This window comes from Podarcis muralis, chromosome 9, assembly GCF_964188315.1.
Source record: "Podarcis muralis chromosome 9, rPodMur119.hap1.1, whole genome shotgun sequence".
Classification (NCBI taxonomy): domain Eukaryota; kingdom Metazoa; phylum Chordata; class Lepidosauria; order Squamata; family Lacertidae; genus Podarcis; species Podarcis muralis.
The window spans coordinates 44,799,350-44,815,367 of record NC_135663.1 but is presented as its reverse complement, the minus strand read 5'-3'; the positions used below and the strand labels follow the sequence as shown (position 1 = coordinate 44,815,367).

The 16,018-nt window shown below is 40.6% G+C and overlaps 1 protein-coding gene across 2 annotated transcripts in view; it reads left to right on the top strand.

Moving 5' to 3' along the window:
• The window catches only part of SPOCK3 (SPARC (osteonectin), cwcv and kazal like domains proteoglycan 3), a 110,268-nt gene that overhangs the window by 45,946 nt on the left and 48,304 nt on the right, over positions 1–16,018 (top strand). The window contains exon 4 of one of the 2 annotated variants that reach the window (XM_028745306.2): positions 2,238–2,352. The exons of the other annotated variant lie outside the window; for it this stretch is intronic. Within the exon in view, the coding sequence (XP_028601139.2) occupies positions 2,238–2,352 (115 nt within the window). The remainder of the gene's footprint in view (positions 1–2,237; positions 2,353–16,018) is intronic. 2 annotated transcript variants of the gene reach the window in all.

Below are 16,018 nucleotides of genomic sequence, written 5' to 3'. Positions count from 1 at the left end.
AAAGCTTATTCAGTGTTTTGCTTTGTGTAAAACAAAGAACTCCTGACTTTTTTACTCAGTATTCTCTGATTTCCCATTGACCTTGTTTGCATGCCAAGGTAAACTACCATAACTGGTTTACCGTGAATGCAGATGATGATGATGATGATCTAAACTGCCAGTTGATCCAACGATCACAGGATGATGTACAATATAAAAAGACAAAAATATATACCGTAGTGACAAAACAGTATTCCGCCCCCTATTTAAAAGGTCACATATTATTTAGTTAGCCAAAGGCCTGGGAAAAGAGAAATGTATTTTCCTGGAGCCTAAAGATATGTAACAATGGCACCAGGCAAGTCTCCCTGGGGAGAGCATTCCCTCCCTGGGGAGCCACAGCAGAAAATACACATTCTCATGATGAGTGTGAGATCTGAGTGGCTTCATATGGGGAGAGGTGATCCAGGAAGTATTGTAGTCCTGAGCCACTTAAGGATTTTAAGTCAAAACCAGCATTTTGAATTGGGCCCCAAAATTAATTGGCAGCCAGTGCAGTTTGGCCAGGATTGGTGTTAAGTGCTGAAACTGTATTGCCCTGGTGAGCAACCTGTATAACAGAAGCCCCATGTATTACATATTGCAGTAATCTAACCAAAGGTTATCAGAGCATAGACAAGTTAGGCTATCCATGTCCAGATAGGAGCACAGCCGGGCCACCAGCCAAAGCTGAAGGAAGACACACTATGCCAACGAGGCCACCTGAGCCTCAAACGACAGCTGTGGATCCAGAAGGAACCCTAAGCTGCGTACCTGCTCCATCAAGAGCAGGCAGTATCCCATCTGATCCAGCGAACCACCCACTAACAGTACCTCAGACCTCTCTGAACTGAGCTTCAGTTTATTGGCTCTAATCCAGTCTCTCTCCTGGAGATAATCATACAGGGCAACCTGTATGTTTCTGTGCCAAAACCCTAGTTCATATAGATCTAGAAAACCAGTTTCCTCCAAGAGCACCTAGATCTGTTCCGTGACTACCACCTCAATAAGCTTGCCTAAGAAGGGGAGGGTGGCAACTGGCTGGTAATTACTGGCCCAGCCACCTGTCCCCTCTCTGCTAGTTTTTGTCAGCCAAGAGGGGCAAGGGTCCAGAACGCTAGGGTCCGGTCACCCTGGCCTGTCCAAGCATTTTATCCTCATCTTTGAGCCTTGCTACCTGAAACTCATCCAACAGGATTAGACAGTGCTCTAGACACCCCTTGAGATTCATCTGCTGTAACAGCAGAGTCAAGGTCCTGCTAGATGCAAGTGATTTTATCTAGTCAGCTTTGCTTTTCCATGCTAGCACCACCATCCTTGGCTTAGCGTTACTTCCAAAGTGCAGTTCTGTAGGCAATGTTTGTTCTTAATGTTGTGGTATGTTTGAGCAAAACAAAGCTATGATCCCCATTTTGGAATAAACTCAGGAATCATTCCCTATGCTAGCAGGGAAGAGCAAAACAGGCAACTGGTGTGGTCATGGTATACCACATGAGCTTTGAACTGGGCCATAGTCACATTTCAACCCTTTTAAACCCTATGCAGAAAATACTTCTCAAACCACAAAGTGCCACTTGATTCAATCAGGTGTTAAGAAATTACTGCATTCTGAGGTTATGCATCCCGTAATGTGGTAAATCTCACTGTATTATGTTGCTTTTAACACAAGTTAGAACAAGGTGGTACAAGTTAGTCCCTGTCTTTTTGAGTTTCTGTCTACTGATAATTTATGCAACCAATTCAAATGTTGATCTTCACATGGTGAAAAATGTGCCCATATACAAGTAGTGCTCCCATCCAATCAAGTTTCTATCTTTGGCAGTCAACAGGTGATGCAAGTGTCAGATGTGATAACTATGTTTATCACGTGAAAAACAAGTTCCTATGAATCTGTTCCCATGGAAGTTTACGTACTACCTGGGCATCAAAGCAATGACAACAAAGACCAAACTAGAAACCTTAACAGCAAGAAATTAGGATGCAGTTGATTGAGCACACAATCAGCCATACATATGTGCACTTGTGTGCTAGACTACACCTTTTATTATAATGCAGGTTTCTTTTTAAAAAGTATTGGTTTAATGTAACATGAAATGCATTTAAGAGCCCCTAGTAAGGCATTCATAACTCTACTGTGTGCATCAATTGAGTTGGCTTATAATTACTGTACATCTGTAGAAAAGGATTATTTAAAAAAATATTCTCCTAATTGTTTTTAGCTTTAGACCCAGCTAAAGATCCATGCTTAAAGATGAAATGTAGTCGTCATAAGGTATGCGTTGCTCAAGACCAACACACAGCTGTTTGCATTAGCCACCGGAGACTTACGCACAGGTAAATATCTCCATATTATTGATTAGTTAACAGTAACAAGGTCTGTAACTATGGAATTTTGCTAACTGCTGCATTTTCATCGCATCTCATAGCTGAGGTAAAAATATGTGACAGTGTATATATTCGTGAGCTTTCTATGTATAAAAGAATCCTTCATGGACTCCACGAGCTGCAGATATTAAAAAAAACTTACTTTGTTATAATGCTGGGGTAAACCATAGTTAAGCAATGGTGTGTGCAGTATCATTTCACTACTCCCTGGAGCAGGAAAGCAAACCGTAGAATACTGTTACATTTGAACCAGCACTTTTGTTTGATTATCCCAAGCATACCATGATCAGAAGCTAGGAAGAAACAAATCTGCTTAACTGTGGTTGGTGGGCAGCATTGCTTCTGAACATGGCCAGTGAATTGCTACCAAAATGGCCATATTTATGCCAATTATATACCAAGCAGTTCCAAAGTAACTGTTCCTGTCCCAAAAATGCACTTCTGAAAGCGATGCCCCCCCCCTTTTTTTATCTGCATGCAAACATGCATCTGTGTGCATGAATGCACACATTCCTCTGTAGAAAGTCCAAAGTTTTATGTGGTGGTCTGTTCTGAAAAGTGTGCATGCATATTTCTGAACTGGTCTGACTGTTAATGGTTAAATTTATACTATCATTTCATACAAACAGAAAGTGTTAATTGTATCATCAATAGTACAGCTGTTATTCTCTCCTCTGGGGAGTAGCAAAAAAAAAAGAAAGAAGTACCACACTATGTGGGCATAAACAAACACAGGGAATTCCTTATTCACATCTCATTTCCAAGGATTTTGTGCAAACAGCAGTGGGCAGGCAGGATAATCTGTACTGTCATATCTCTCCCAAGATTGCTGGGACAGTTTTTCTACCACCACTTGGTAATTACTGTCTTATTCTGATGAATGTTGCCTAGGAGCAAAACAGTGAAAAATCTGACCTGTTGTTGCCTCCCTCCATGCTGCCTAGAGTGAGACAGATAGCTCAGACAGGTGGTAGTGAGGTATCAAACACAGTTGTCCATGTTCCTCCTGTGGGAATTCCCCCTGTTCTTAGTGTGTGTTCCAAAGTATGTGTTACTCTGAGGGCTCCCTTATTATGTAACAGGTGAGACCCGTCCCAGTGTCGGGATACCATGCAGTAAAATCCTGGGTATATAGGGAGTATTTCACCTTAAGAAGATTAATTGTGGATTGTTGGGGAAAAGTGGAAATACAACAATTGAGTAAAAAAAAAGATGAACGCTGCTGTATTTATTGTGCCACAGCAAAGCACTAAAGCATATCATTTTGTCTTTTAATCATGCATAATTCAAATATGCATTTTAATCATTGTTGTTTTTTCTTTACAATTCTGGAAACTATGTTGTTGGTGTTTCCTTGCTGTTCAGCATAGTATATTTATTGAGCAGATGGATAATACATATAACAGCAAAAGTTGTGAGATGTCAAGTGTAGTTGCATAGCTACTGGAGTTTCTAAAGCTGTGCATTGCATATTGGAGAGAGGGCCAGATGTCATTTTTCTACCAGATTCTCTTGAAAAACAGGGTTATACTTGAGGCCACAGAGGTGTCTATCAAGTTACGTTAATGGTTCCATTGTTGTTCATAGTAACAATTATGCATTTAAATGTATTCTTGTATTCTGTTGCTTTTCATTTGATAGATTTCCCTCCAGTAATGCAGCTGTTCTATCAAAAATAAAACAACAACAAAAACTCCTTTCAATTTAAGGGAGCACATTTTCTTGCCAAATTCTGAAGTTTATGCTATCATTGGTGGCTGGTATGGTACAGTTCTCAAAATAGATAGTTTTAATTGAGTGCACCTGCACTGCTTAGGAAAGCATACCTTTTTATAATTTTTCCTTACTTCACAAAAATATAGCTTGTGTTGATAAATCAAAAATTTAATAGAATTAAGCACAATTGGTCATCAGGAATCTTTATTCCTAATAAACAGACACCTGGACCATTCAGCACTAAATAGATTGAAATGAGTAGGAGGCAGAACATATTTTTCCATATATGGAATGCAAAGTCATGGGAATCTATTGTAGGCCAGCCCACCTGTAACATGTAAGGTGGAAGACATTCCTGTTAGGTTGTTGACATCACTGTTAGATTGCCACAATGGTAGATGGGCAGGGCGGGGCGGGGTGGAAGAGCTCAGCTATCATGTGCCATTAATATTAAATACTGCATATCGATTAGTGCCCGCCTCTTTTCCAGAAGGGATTTAGGGCAGATGAATTTGGGTGTCAACACACTTGTGCCTTGCGACCCTGCATCTGAATACTTCTGAGGTAGAGCACTTTAAGCATTTGATTGCATTGGCTGATAGATTTTTCGAAAATGTATGGCTTTAGTGTTGAAATACTTTGTTTCTTAGGATGGAGTTACATTGTAACGATCTATTTGTAATGTAATTTTAAGGTGAAATGCAGACACACAAATACATGTTTTTGAATATGTTTATACCAGAGGTCTTCAACCTTTTTGAGGCCATGGCTTCCTTGACCAACTACATTATTTCTGCGGCTCCCCTGTGAGGAAACACATTCCGAAGCCTCAGAAGCCAATTTATGTCACCTCTTGACTGCAGCCGGCAGTCCTTCACCCCTTTTAGAACACCCTCCCATGTGGAGTGATCTTTCAGCCTCCTCTCTCCTCTCCTTGTGAGTCCTCAGCATAGCTGCCCCGGTCTCTGAGCCTTCTCCCCTTACCTCAAAGAGAGGTGCCTTCTCAAGCCGTCTCACAGGGGCCTGGGAAGAGGATTCCCCCAGCCTTAGTGGCCCAATAGAGACTGGCTGAAGGTGAATGTGTGGCCACCATCTTACTCACCTTCGGAGGCAGCAGGTGGCAGCAGCAGGCGCCGCTGGGCGTACATGGTGGAAAGATTCCCCTTTGGCGCCAGACACTCAGCTCCCAGGCAGGCATTGCACTTAGCAAGCACAAGTAAGGCCAGTGTAGTGCCTGCCTGCCTGGCCTCCCAATTGTTGATCCATTCCCAACAACAAGGGCTGGCTGATTGACTGGCTGAGCTCCCTCACCCACCTGCTTGCCGCCTCAGCTCCTGGCAAGCAGCACCCCCTGGCCAGCCCCAGAGGCAACATTCAGCTGGAGAGGTTGTAGCTGAGCAAGCCTTTAGGAGCCAGAGGTGCAAGAGGGCATCAGAAGAGGGAGGGAAGGAAAGAGGGATGGAGGTCAGTGTTGCCCGCAGCACCCTTGACCATCATTTAAGTCACCCCAGGTGCCACGACACACTGGTTGAAAACCACTGGCTTATACTCATGAGGCTTTCATTTATTTTTTAGGTTGATTAGAGATTTTGACAATCTGTGTGCTTTTGCACATACCCGTGAAATATTATGAAATAATAATAATAATAATAATAATAATAATAATAATAATAATAATTTATTATTTATACCCCACCCATCTGGCTGGGTTTCCCCAGCCACTCTGGGCGGCGTCCAACAAAATATTAAAATACAATAGTCTATTAAACATTAAAAGCTTCCCTAAACAGATGTATTCTAAAAGTCTGGTAGTTGTTTTTCTCTTTGACATCTGGTGGGAGGGCGTTCCACAGGGCGGGTGCCACTACTGAGAAGGCCTTCTGCCTGGTTCCCTGTAACTTGGCTTCTCTCAGCGAGGGAGCCACCAGAAGGCCCTTGGCACTGGACCTCAGTGTCCGGGCAGAACGATGGGAGTGGAGATGCTCTCTCAGGTATACTGGACCAAGGCCATTTAGGGCTTTAAAAGTCAGCACCAACACTTTGAATTGTGCTTGGAAACGTACTGGGAGCCAATGTAGCAATGCAATGTATTTAGCAATGCAAGGCTGAGCAATGAAGTTCAGCTTTGGTTAATCCTTTCATGATATTTAACGGATAGATTTTAGAGAATCCTATCACAGGTTAGGTTTCTTCCCATTGACAAGTACTACTTCAAAGAACAGGCCATTATGTTTTATTTGCAGTCATCATGTGAATAGCACCATTATCTGTAGCCACCTATAATCTCATATCAACACAAACTGAATTGCTTCTTGTTGTAAAGATATTTTTTTTGCTTCAAATATCAGTAATTTTTCTCAGCTTACCTGTTATTTACAAATGCCTTTGAGATCAAACCCACCAACAGATGTAGCAAATTCTAAAAATAGGGCATGCCACATATATCTTATCAAACTGACCTTGCTACCCTTTTGACATTAATAGCAGCCTTCTGATTCAATGTACATGTGGCATTGTAATGAATCAGAATCGTGAAGGGGGAGTGCGAGAGAGCCCCGACTGTATATCTTTTATCTTTTATAAATGATTGCCGCACTACATAAATCCCAGAAAGCTGAAAACTTTTAAATCTTATCTTCATTTATTGCACTTCTTAATTTTGAAACTGAAAGAATTAATAATATTCCAGAAAGCACCGAGAATTGCTTTAAAATAGGCTATTGGATCTGCTTCATTTATCCTATTGACCTTAGCTTTGGATATATAGCTATAGCTAAGGAGTTCTTTTCCTCCCTAAAACAATTGTTTAGGGGTATTCTCATTTTCCTACACATATTAAAATACTGCCCCTCAACCAGGCCAAAGTTAGATTCACAAAATGTTTAGGGGTATGCGTACCCCTGCATTTCCCCAGGGGAAAAAAGCGCTAGCTATAAGGCCTGGTAAGGGGGGAATGTAGACAGAATGGGGTGAAAATCCATTAATTTTGTTTTTATGGTGCTTCCCCCAATTTCCTCCCTAAGCTATTCCTGATTTGTGTGCTGTAGTAACACGGGGGAAAACATTTCCCTTTCAGCTTTCAGGGGTGATCAGCTCTGTGCCCTGAAGCATGGTATTTGGTTACCCTTGTCTGTGATGGATGATGTGACAGAAGGCTGGAAAAATTCTGAAGTGCTATAGAGCTGCAGTAGTGGCTCCATTATACACAATACACAGAACAATATCACTTATTCAAGCTGTTCTTTGGCACTGCATCTTCAAGACTGAAGTCCCTCTGTGAGTGACATTGTTTCACGTTAGTATTTTCTTTTTCGAGACTTCACTTAAAGCATAGTGCTTTGGAAGATGCTTGATAAAAACAAACAAACTTTATCTCTTGAGTAATTCGTTTTAAGAAATCATATCAGGAAGGCAGTAAATGTGTTGAGATAAGTACCTATGTTGAGATAAGTAGTCTTGGAGTTGGAGTGATATGAAAAATTCACCTAATGAGATGTTTGATAGGTTCATATAGTTTGATTTTCTGTGGAACAATTTATGGGCTAGAGAACAAGGAAGGATACATTTTTTAGTTTGGATAATGGGTGGACCCCCAGTAACAAATTAATATTCTCTCTCTCTCTCACCCCCCTTCTTTTTGCCTTTTAGTAGCATCAGCAACAAAATAAATTAGCACAGAAAAAGAAACATAAAGTAAGCATTGATTTATTGGTTTGCCTATGACAGTCTGACCCTTTGTCACCAAATGCTTAATGTACTGAAAGTGAATTCATAGGGAACAGATGCTCCCCTAATTGTTTGAGGATGAGACTGTTTTGTTAGTAATGGGAAGGAAAGTTGGGTTGGGAGAAACGAAGAGTGCACTTGCTGAGTCTTTGGATGGATCTACACATAGGGGAAAAACCACTATAAACAAGTCATAAATTAAAAGAAAAAATGCTATCTAATATCGCATAGAAAAGATTTGAGCTCCACAGGACCATCTGGTGTTGCATGTTTATAATGCATTAAAAACGCTGTTTTTTGACTTTTGTTACTGAGTCCTTAAGTGCTGAGTAAATGTTGCATAGGATTTCACTGTAAGCTATTTATAGGATATCTAAAGGTTTTCAGATATTCATTGAATACTGAACACAGAGTGCAGTCCAGAAGGATTTGTGTTATATGCATTCATACCAAAAAGATTCTGTAATGGAATAATGTGTTTGTGCGGTACCAAAGGACTATATGGTGTGGATCAGAACACATAGGTAGCTTGCTTAAAATTGCTGCGATGTGAACTCTGAGAAAATATGATTATGCACAGAAAGTATTAAGTTTAAAGAACATTGAAGAGTTTTGAATTGAATTGAATTTATTACGGTCCCAGACCAGACTCACATACCATACTAAACAAATCAAAAACACAATAAAATTAAATTTAAATTAACAATCAATATAATGATAAACAATACAATTATGGCAGCAGTTAAAATATGGTTTAAGTCTTAATCTCTACAATATTATCTATAATTTGCTTCTAAGGCCCTAGTCTTTATAATAGCACAGCTCCCTAAGTTTTATGGCAACCACGCAAAATTTGGCCACCTTTAAGGTGATCTCTGGATCATTGTCCTCTATCAGAAATTTTAAAGGTTTGGGCCCACTTGGAATTTTCTGTATAACGGGTGATAAAAACTGAGCGTATATCCCTGTAAAAACGGCATCGTATCAGGACGTGAGAGACAGTTTCCACCTCTATCACGCCGCCGGGGCAAACTCATTCCACATATGGTTTACCCGCGTATCTGCCCTGCAACAAGGCAGACAGCAGTACGTTGAATCTAGCGAGGGTAAACGACCGTCTATATTTACCTTAGGTATTTGTAATTTTGACAAATATGTCGCTGGGGTAAACCCTCTCCCATTATCTTTGATTGCTGGATGCTTATTCATCTCGCTCACATGATGCTGAAGCTCTACATCCATCCCAGATTCATTGGCGAATTGTTACTCAGGCTTTCTCATAGCCGACAGCTATCAGTGCCTGTGGCGAGAACCCCAAACCTTTAAACTTTTTGTACAGTGTAGATTTCCATTTGGATTGATAGGAATCCAATAGGGTTAAGGGTGCTGACCCTACAGGGGAAAAAATGAGTTTTAACCAATAATGGATCTTCAAGATCCATATCCGAGCGCTAACAGGGATTTGACCGAGCTCTAAGCGGACAGCTATATTAGACACGCAAGAGGGGATCCCTAGTAGGGAACGATAAAACTTGGTCTGGAATGTTTCTAAGGGATCAAAGTTTTGAAAGTTGCAGATCTGAGAGCCATATGTCATTGAAGATTTTTAAATCTGTAAGATCAGCTTTACAAGGAAGGCAATTTCTGAGTTAAGCTGCTTGAAGAAATAGATTTGCAAGTGATGGCTTTCATTTTCTGGAAATTGAATTGAACTTGATTTTATGCTAGGGCTAGTATTTAAAATAATTATTCTGATGGCCTGTGTGTAGGAATTTACATTGTAAAATGAAGGTGAACAGGTTGGCAAAGTTTGGGTGCCCCTTTTCTCTTTTCACTTTGGGATCAGTTTCTACCTTGAGAAGAAGAGAAGTGTTCCCTTATATTTCCACAGGGCCTGCACTCCTGTCAAGTAGGCAGAACCTCAGGCAAGTCAAGGTTTGGAGAAGCAGGCTGACCTCTTACTCTCCCTGAGGAAATTGCCTCAGTGGATGGTAGAATGGTGAAGGGGGAGGAAAGGTAGAGGAAGAGAACACAGGAAGTGGTGAAACTCTACAGAGCAGCCAGATATCACTGACACATGTGTAGCCAGGGTCTTTTCCACCTTTGCCCACATGGGCACTTAATGCAGCACAACTGCAGACTGGAGAGTCAGTGGTGTGTGTGTTGCCATAGTTCATAGATTTTCTCACTTACCTAGGATACCTCTCCATCTGGGAGCTGGCCTTGAGGGCAAAAGAAATAGAATGGAGATGCTGCTAGATGGGTTGTATTTGATGTTATTTTCTCTGGTTGTTACTACAGTTTAATTAATGAATCTGATTCAAGTGTTCTCTACCAAAATTAAACTTCTTTGATTATGATACCTTGTTATACGTGGACATTTTTCAAATTATTTCCAAGAATCTGGACAATATTTTATTGTTTGTTAATCAGTGGAATTGTTATGCAACCAGAAGTTTATAAGCTCCCTTCTAATTTTAAAATGAAAGAACTAAATAGACATTGCCTTGGATCCAGAGTAGATTAGTTATGCTTTTATTCTGATTACAATCAATGGGATTTAAGTTAGTTTTAAGCATCAACTAATACAATTAATTTGTACCATTGATTTGAGTGAAACTAAAACATAAACACAGCCAATCAGAAGGTCAGCAGTTCGAATCCCCATGATGGGGTGAGCTCCCATTTTTCGGTCCCTGCTCTTGCCCACCTAGCAGTTTGAAAGCACATCAAAGTGCAAGTAGATAAATAGGTACCGCTCTGGCAGGAAGGCAAATGGTGTTTCCGTGTGCTGCTCTGACTCGCCAGAAACTGCTTAGTCATGCTGGCCACATGATCCAGAAGCTGTACGCCAGCTCCCTCTGCCAGTAAAGCGAGATAAGCGCCGCAACCCTAGAGTCATCCATGACTGGACCTAATGGTCTGGGGTCCCTTTACCTTTAAAACATAACTAACTTGTTCTGAATCTAGTCTATTGGCTCTGTAAGAGATTCCACTTCTGTGGTTTCCATTGAAGTATATATTAAGATTAACAGAAGTTCATGGTAAACTTTAACTCCCCACACATACAGGGTGTTAATGGTCTGTGAAAATTAATTTTTATTAATTTGTGTTGTCAGAATTTCAACATGTTCTTCAAGTACTGGAACTTAGAAGCTAAGAAGGAAGAGCTACTGAATCAGGATTAACTATGTCTATATATAGAATAATACAGTCATACTTTGGGTTACAGACGCTTCTGGTTGTGCGATTTCGGGTTGTGCACAGCACTGAACCCGGAAGTACTGGAACAGGATACTTCTGGGTTTTGGCGCTTGCGCATGCACAGAAGCACTAAATCGCAACCTGCGCATGCGCAGATGCGGCGCTGCGGGTTGCGAACATGCTTCCCACACGGATCACGTTCGCAACCCGAGCATCCACTGTATTTAATTTTGGAATGTTTCATACCATTACCTGTTTGGCCATCAACTGGGATGGTGGCATGGTTATTCTGCCCTTAACTTAACATAGGCAATAGGTTCTGATCTTTCTTGATAGATTTCCAGGCATCTTGTTTTAGTGACTTGCATGGCAAAACCAGGTTTTTCAGCTAGTAGCCTAATTATTCTTCTACTTAAACAAGGTTCATTCTGTTATGTAATGCAAAATATGTCATAAATTTACTGGTGGAACTATCAAAATTATTCTCCCAAGATAATAGGTTTGGATGTTTTAATATTATATTTGAGCAAGGTATGCAAAACTATCTTCCTCTTTTCCTCAACTGAAGTGTTATATCTGTTATGTCCGAACAGCAATTTAATTAAATTGCCATAAATTGTGCTGTTTAAATGTATTTATATACAAAAACATCGAATGAATTTATAATAGAACTAGAGCAAGGTCTCATATGATATGCCAGGGAAGCAATTAGAAGAGAATATAACTAATTGCAAAGGTAGCAAACACTCTAACCAAATGCTTTAAGCATGTGTGTGTATATGTGAAATCAGTATACAAGTCTCACCATCTTCTGGATTTTGTATCTTGTAGGTGTGTTTCTCAGAGAAAAAACGACTCGGAAAAGAGTTAGTTGACTGATATGGATGGGATCATTCCTGTCTAGTCATCTCCCTTCCATTAAAAATATAAAATAGGGGAAGACCTCAGATTCATTGTGTAAATTCACGTAAACTATAGTTTAATTTGATAATAGATCAACAGGGCAATTGAAGCCCCCAACCTGCCATGCTGCAAGGGGCTTGGATGAGACAGATCCAGCTGTGCATAGATCTGTCACTGGCTAGGGGAGCACTCCTGCCCCAATGGCAGGCAGGTGGAACCCTAACCTGTAGTAGCCAGCAGAAACTAGTCCTTTTGGCTTTCTCAGTTCCATCAGGTTTCCATTGTTCCCAATATATATCTGCTCTCCTTTGACACCATGCACTCCGGTTTGCCTCCTTAGCTTGAAGACTTCTGTCCTTAGCTTATATATGGCCTATCTCTCCAAATGTGTTTGGAACATGCTGTACGTTTTTCTCTATAGGAAATACAAATTGAATGTGAAAATACATTAAGTCCTTTCAGATTCTGTTCATTCTGCTAGAAGGAACTTGTTTCATCTGATCCCACTCAAGTTTCTCAAATGACAAGATTCTCGAGTCTGATAATTATTAAAGACTAGGCTCACTCTGAGCCCATACTGTCCAATTTGGTCTTATACCATTTTCATGATTTTCTTAATTCCCTTGGTTATTAAGAAATGCTGCTGCTGCTGGTAGGGTCATCTTCAGGTTCCCCCTCAGGGAGCTGTATATTATATGGAGATGTAGAAGAGAACCTTTCCTGTTGTATCTCACTAGTTATAGAACACATTTCCCCTCAGAAGCTTGGGAAGTGCCAACAGTAAATTCTTTAAGGCATGAAATTGTACCCATTTCATAAATGAATTAAGTTCAATCATTTTAAACAATACTTCAAAGAGATTTGAATGATTGTTTTGGAGGAATTATTGATAATGAATGTCCGTAGTTACCTTCCTGCTTTTTCCCCCAGTACTGCAGCAGATTAGCCAAAGTAAGAATGTCTGATATGCCACTGTGTCGTTTCTTGATCCTCTTAAGCTGCCATGTGCAAATCAGAACATAATAGCAGAACTGTTCTTGTGGGCAGACTGTTTTTAAATACTTTGTTGTTCCTGTTTGAAATCAGGCCAGTGTATGAGGAAATGAAGAAATAATGCAACTACTAATGAAATACTAAGTCTCAGGGTTATGTGACCCTCCCTGACCTTTATTTTTTATTTTTTTAGGGACCCTGATTCTGTCTGCCATTCTGCAGCCAGTCTTTGAACTTAGTTGGCTTAAGCATGTGGGAAGGAATGTGGGTTAAATCCTCACACAATTACTTTGTGCGTGAACATTTCCCCTAAAATGTGTGATGTAGTTGTACAGTGGTACCTCGGGTTACAGACGCTTCAGGTTACAGACTCCGCTAACCCAGAAATAGTACCTCGGGTTAAGAACTTTGCTTCAGGATGAGAATAGAAATCGTGCGGCGGTTGTGCGGCGGCAGCGGGAGCCCCCATTAGCTAAAGTGGTACCTCAGGTTAAGAACAGTTTCAGGTTAGGAACGGACCTCCAGAATGAATTAAGTTCTTAACCCGAGGTACCACTGTACAGATTGTAGCTAGGTTTTTTTATTTTAAAAAAAATCTCATTCGTACCTTCAGTCTTAAAATGCAGACCATCTCTTTCTCAAGGTAATCAAATTAGGATATACTGAAAAATGGGTCATGTTATGATTCCCTTAAACTAAATAAAGAAACAAGGATGGGTTTCCCTGTCTTTGACCATTTCCAGTTATATGATAACACTATTGCTTTTTGAATTGTAGTCCTCTCTTCCTTCCTTTCTTTTAAAGGCATGTCTTAGACAGATTGCACAGAAGTTGGAAATGAGGCTATTTAGAATGTCATCATTTTGCATTATAACCCTGCTCTCTGAAGAAGCCCAGCTGGTGCAGTTGAGCCCCTTCTTGGAATTTTTTAGTCTGATTCATTATTGTGATGTGTACTTGTGTACAGAAACATTTAATCATTCTTACGCTCCAAGCTCTATTGAATCTAGTGAAAGCTTTCTGTTTCTCTGCATAATTTGCGCTGCCAGTCTGCCAGCTTGGAAAAGTTTCAAGCTTGTTGCATTATCTATGTTTGTTTGCACAGGAAGTGATGCTGCACGTAGGCTTGAATTTACAGTAATTCTTTTGTAATGGGCTAATGAGCAGGACTACTTTATTCACAATGGTAACATTATATAGCTTTGATTAGTCCAATTACTGTGGAACTGTGCAATTGTGATGATTCTTACACTACCCTGCAAAGTACCCCCCTTCAAAAAGCAAAACAAAAAACCAACCCACGGGATTTGCTCTGCTGTGCTTTAATTTTGCTTGACAAGAAAGCAGTTGGAAGAAGTAAAAGGCAAAAAGATCTGTGAATGTACTGGAGACTCTATATAGTGCAGCAGCTTATTTTTTTATTTATTTATTAAAAAAACACAATATCACAATTAATGTATGGGATTGCTAGTTCTAGCTATTCTTTAGGGAACAAAATACAGTTCTTGGATAAGTATAACTGGTTGTGTAGCCACAATAGGGGACAGAGAGGGTAACTAGCTCTATTCTTTTATAGGCTTGCATGTGGATGATGGAAGTGAAGCATCAAAAGGAAAATAGGACCCCATGGGGGAATTATTTTTGTGCTTTTTTCATTAATGATTTTCACTGATACTAATGGAAAATGGGCAGGATTGCATGAGAGAACTGAGATTGCCAACTTTTAGGTTGTGGGAGCTTGCAAGAACTGTTTGTAAGCTCTGTAAGGCTACACTGGTGGCACATGGAAGTGCTTTCAACAGAGGATCACCATTGACTGAAGCAAATTTTGGCTGGCTGCTGTGGCTATCTTAACTTCTATGATTTCTCACCTTGACCACCTACTTCAAGGAGCCAAGATAAGACTCAAGTGTGAAGTGTCAGTGAGTGTACTTTTAAAAAGTTGGGATTCAAATATGTGTTCATGCAGTGGTGGTAAACAACGGTATTTCAACACTTTAATTTAATATTTTGAGACAAAGCTTCTACCCCACATTTTTTTCTACTATGAGACATAGAGTGGGGAACACCATGAAATAAGCAAAAGAATATTAACAAGGTTATGTTGAGTTGGATCTGCTATTTTATACAGGGTAAGTCCTTTAAAAGAGGCCCCATGGATACAGAGTACACATGTTCCACTGGGCCTTTTTTAAAAGACTCATCCTGTACATATTAGTTGTGCACTTTAGCTTACCTTTAATCTTGTTTTCACACTTGTTAGTAATGTGTTGTTCTTTTTTGTAAGTGGCTTTGAGTTCACTTTACTGAACAAAAACAACACATAAATAATAGTAAACATAATGAAAAACAGTAATTAAAAAAATTGTTGCCAGAGCAGAGAACAGTGGTCAAGGAAATCTAGATTATTAGCAGCAAAATTGACCAAATATATAATTGGTTCAGCCTTCTCTAAAGTTCTCTTTGAAGAGCCCAAGTCTGCATGTATTGCTGAAAGGTGTATTGCAGTGGTTTTCAACCAGTGTGCCATGGCACCCTAGGGTGCATTGAATGATGGTTGGGGTACTGTGGACAACACTGGCCTCTGTCCTTTTCTTCCCTCCCTTCCTCTGATGCCCTCTTGCATCTCTGCCTCCCAAAAGCTCTGCAGGTGAATGGTACTCTGGTGCTGGCCAGGGGGTGCTTCCCAGGCCCCTGTGAGGCAGCGTGAGAAGGCACCTCTCTTTGGCACAAGAGGGGCAGATCAGAGACCAGGGGTGGCAGCTGCGGCTGCCCAGAATACTCCCAAGGAGAGGGGAATGGGGAGGAGGCTGAGGGAACACTCCACAAGGGAGGGTTTGAAAAGGGGTGAGGAGCTTCCAGCTCTGCAGGCAAGGGGTGACATAACTGGGCTCCTAAGCCCCACAGGAGTGCCACAGAAAGAATGTAGTTGACCAAGGGCATTGTGGATCCAAAAAGGTTGAAAACCAATGCTCCAAGTCATCCCAAGTTGAAAACCTCTGTTGCATTGTGATGGTTATACAGATCTCCCAGTATCTAGTCCTGATGAGAATCATATCTTGTGGATGCTGGA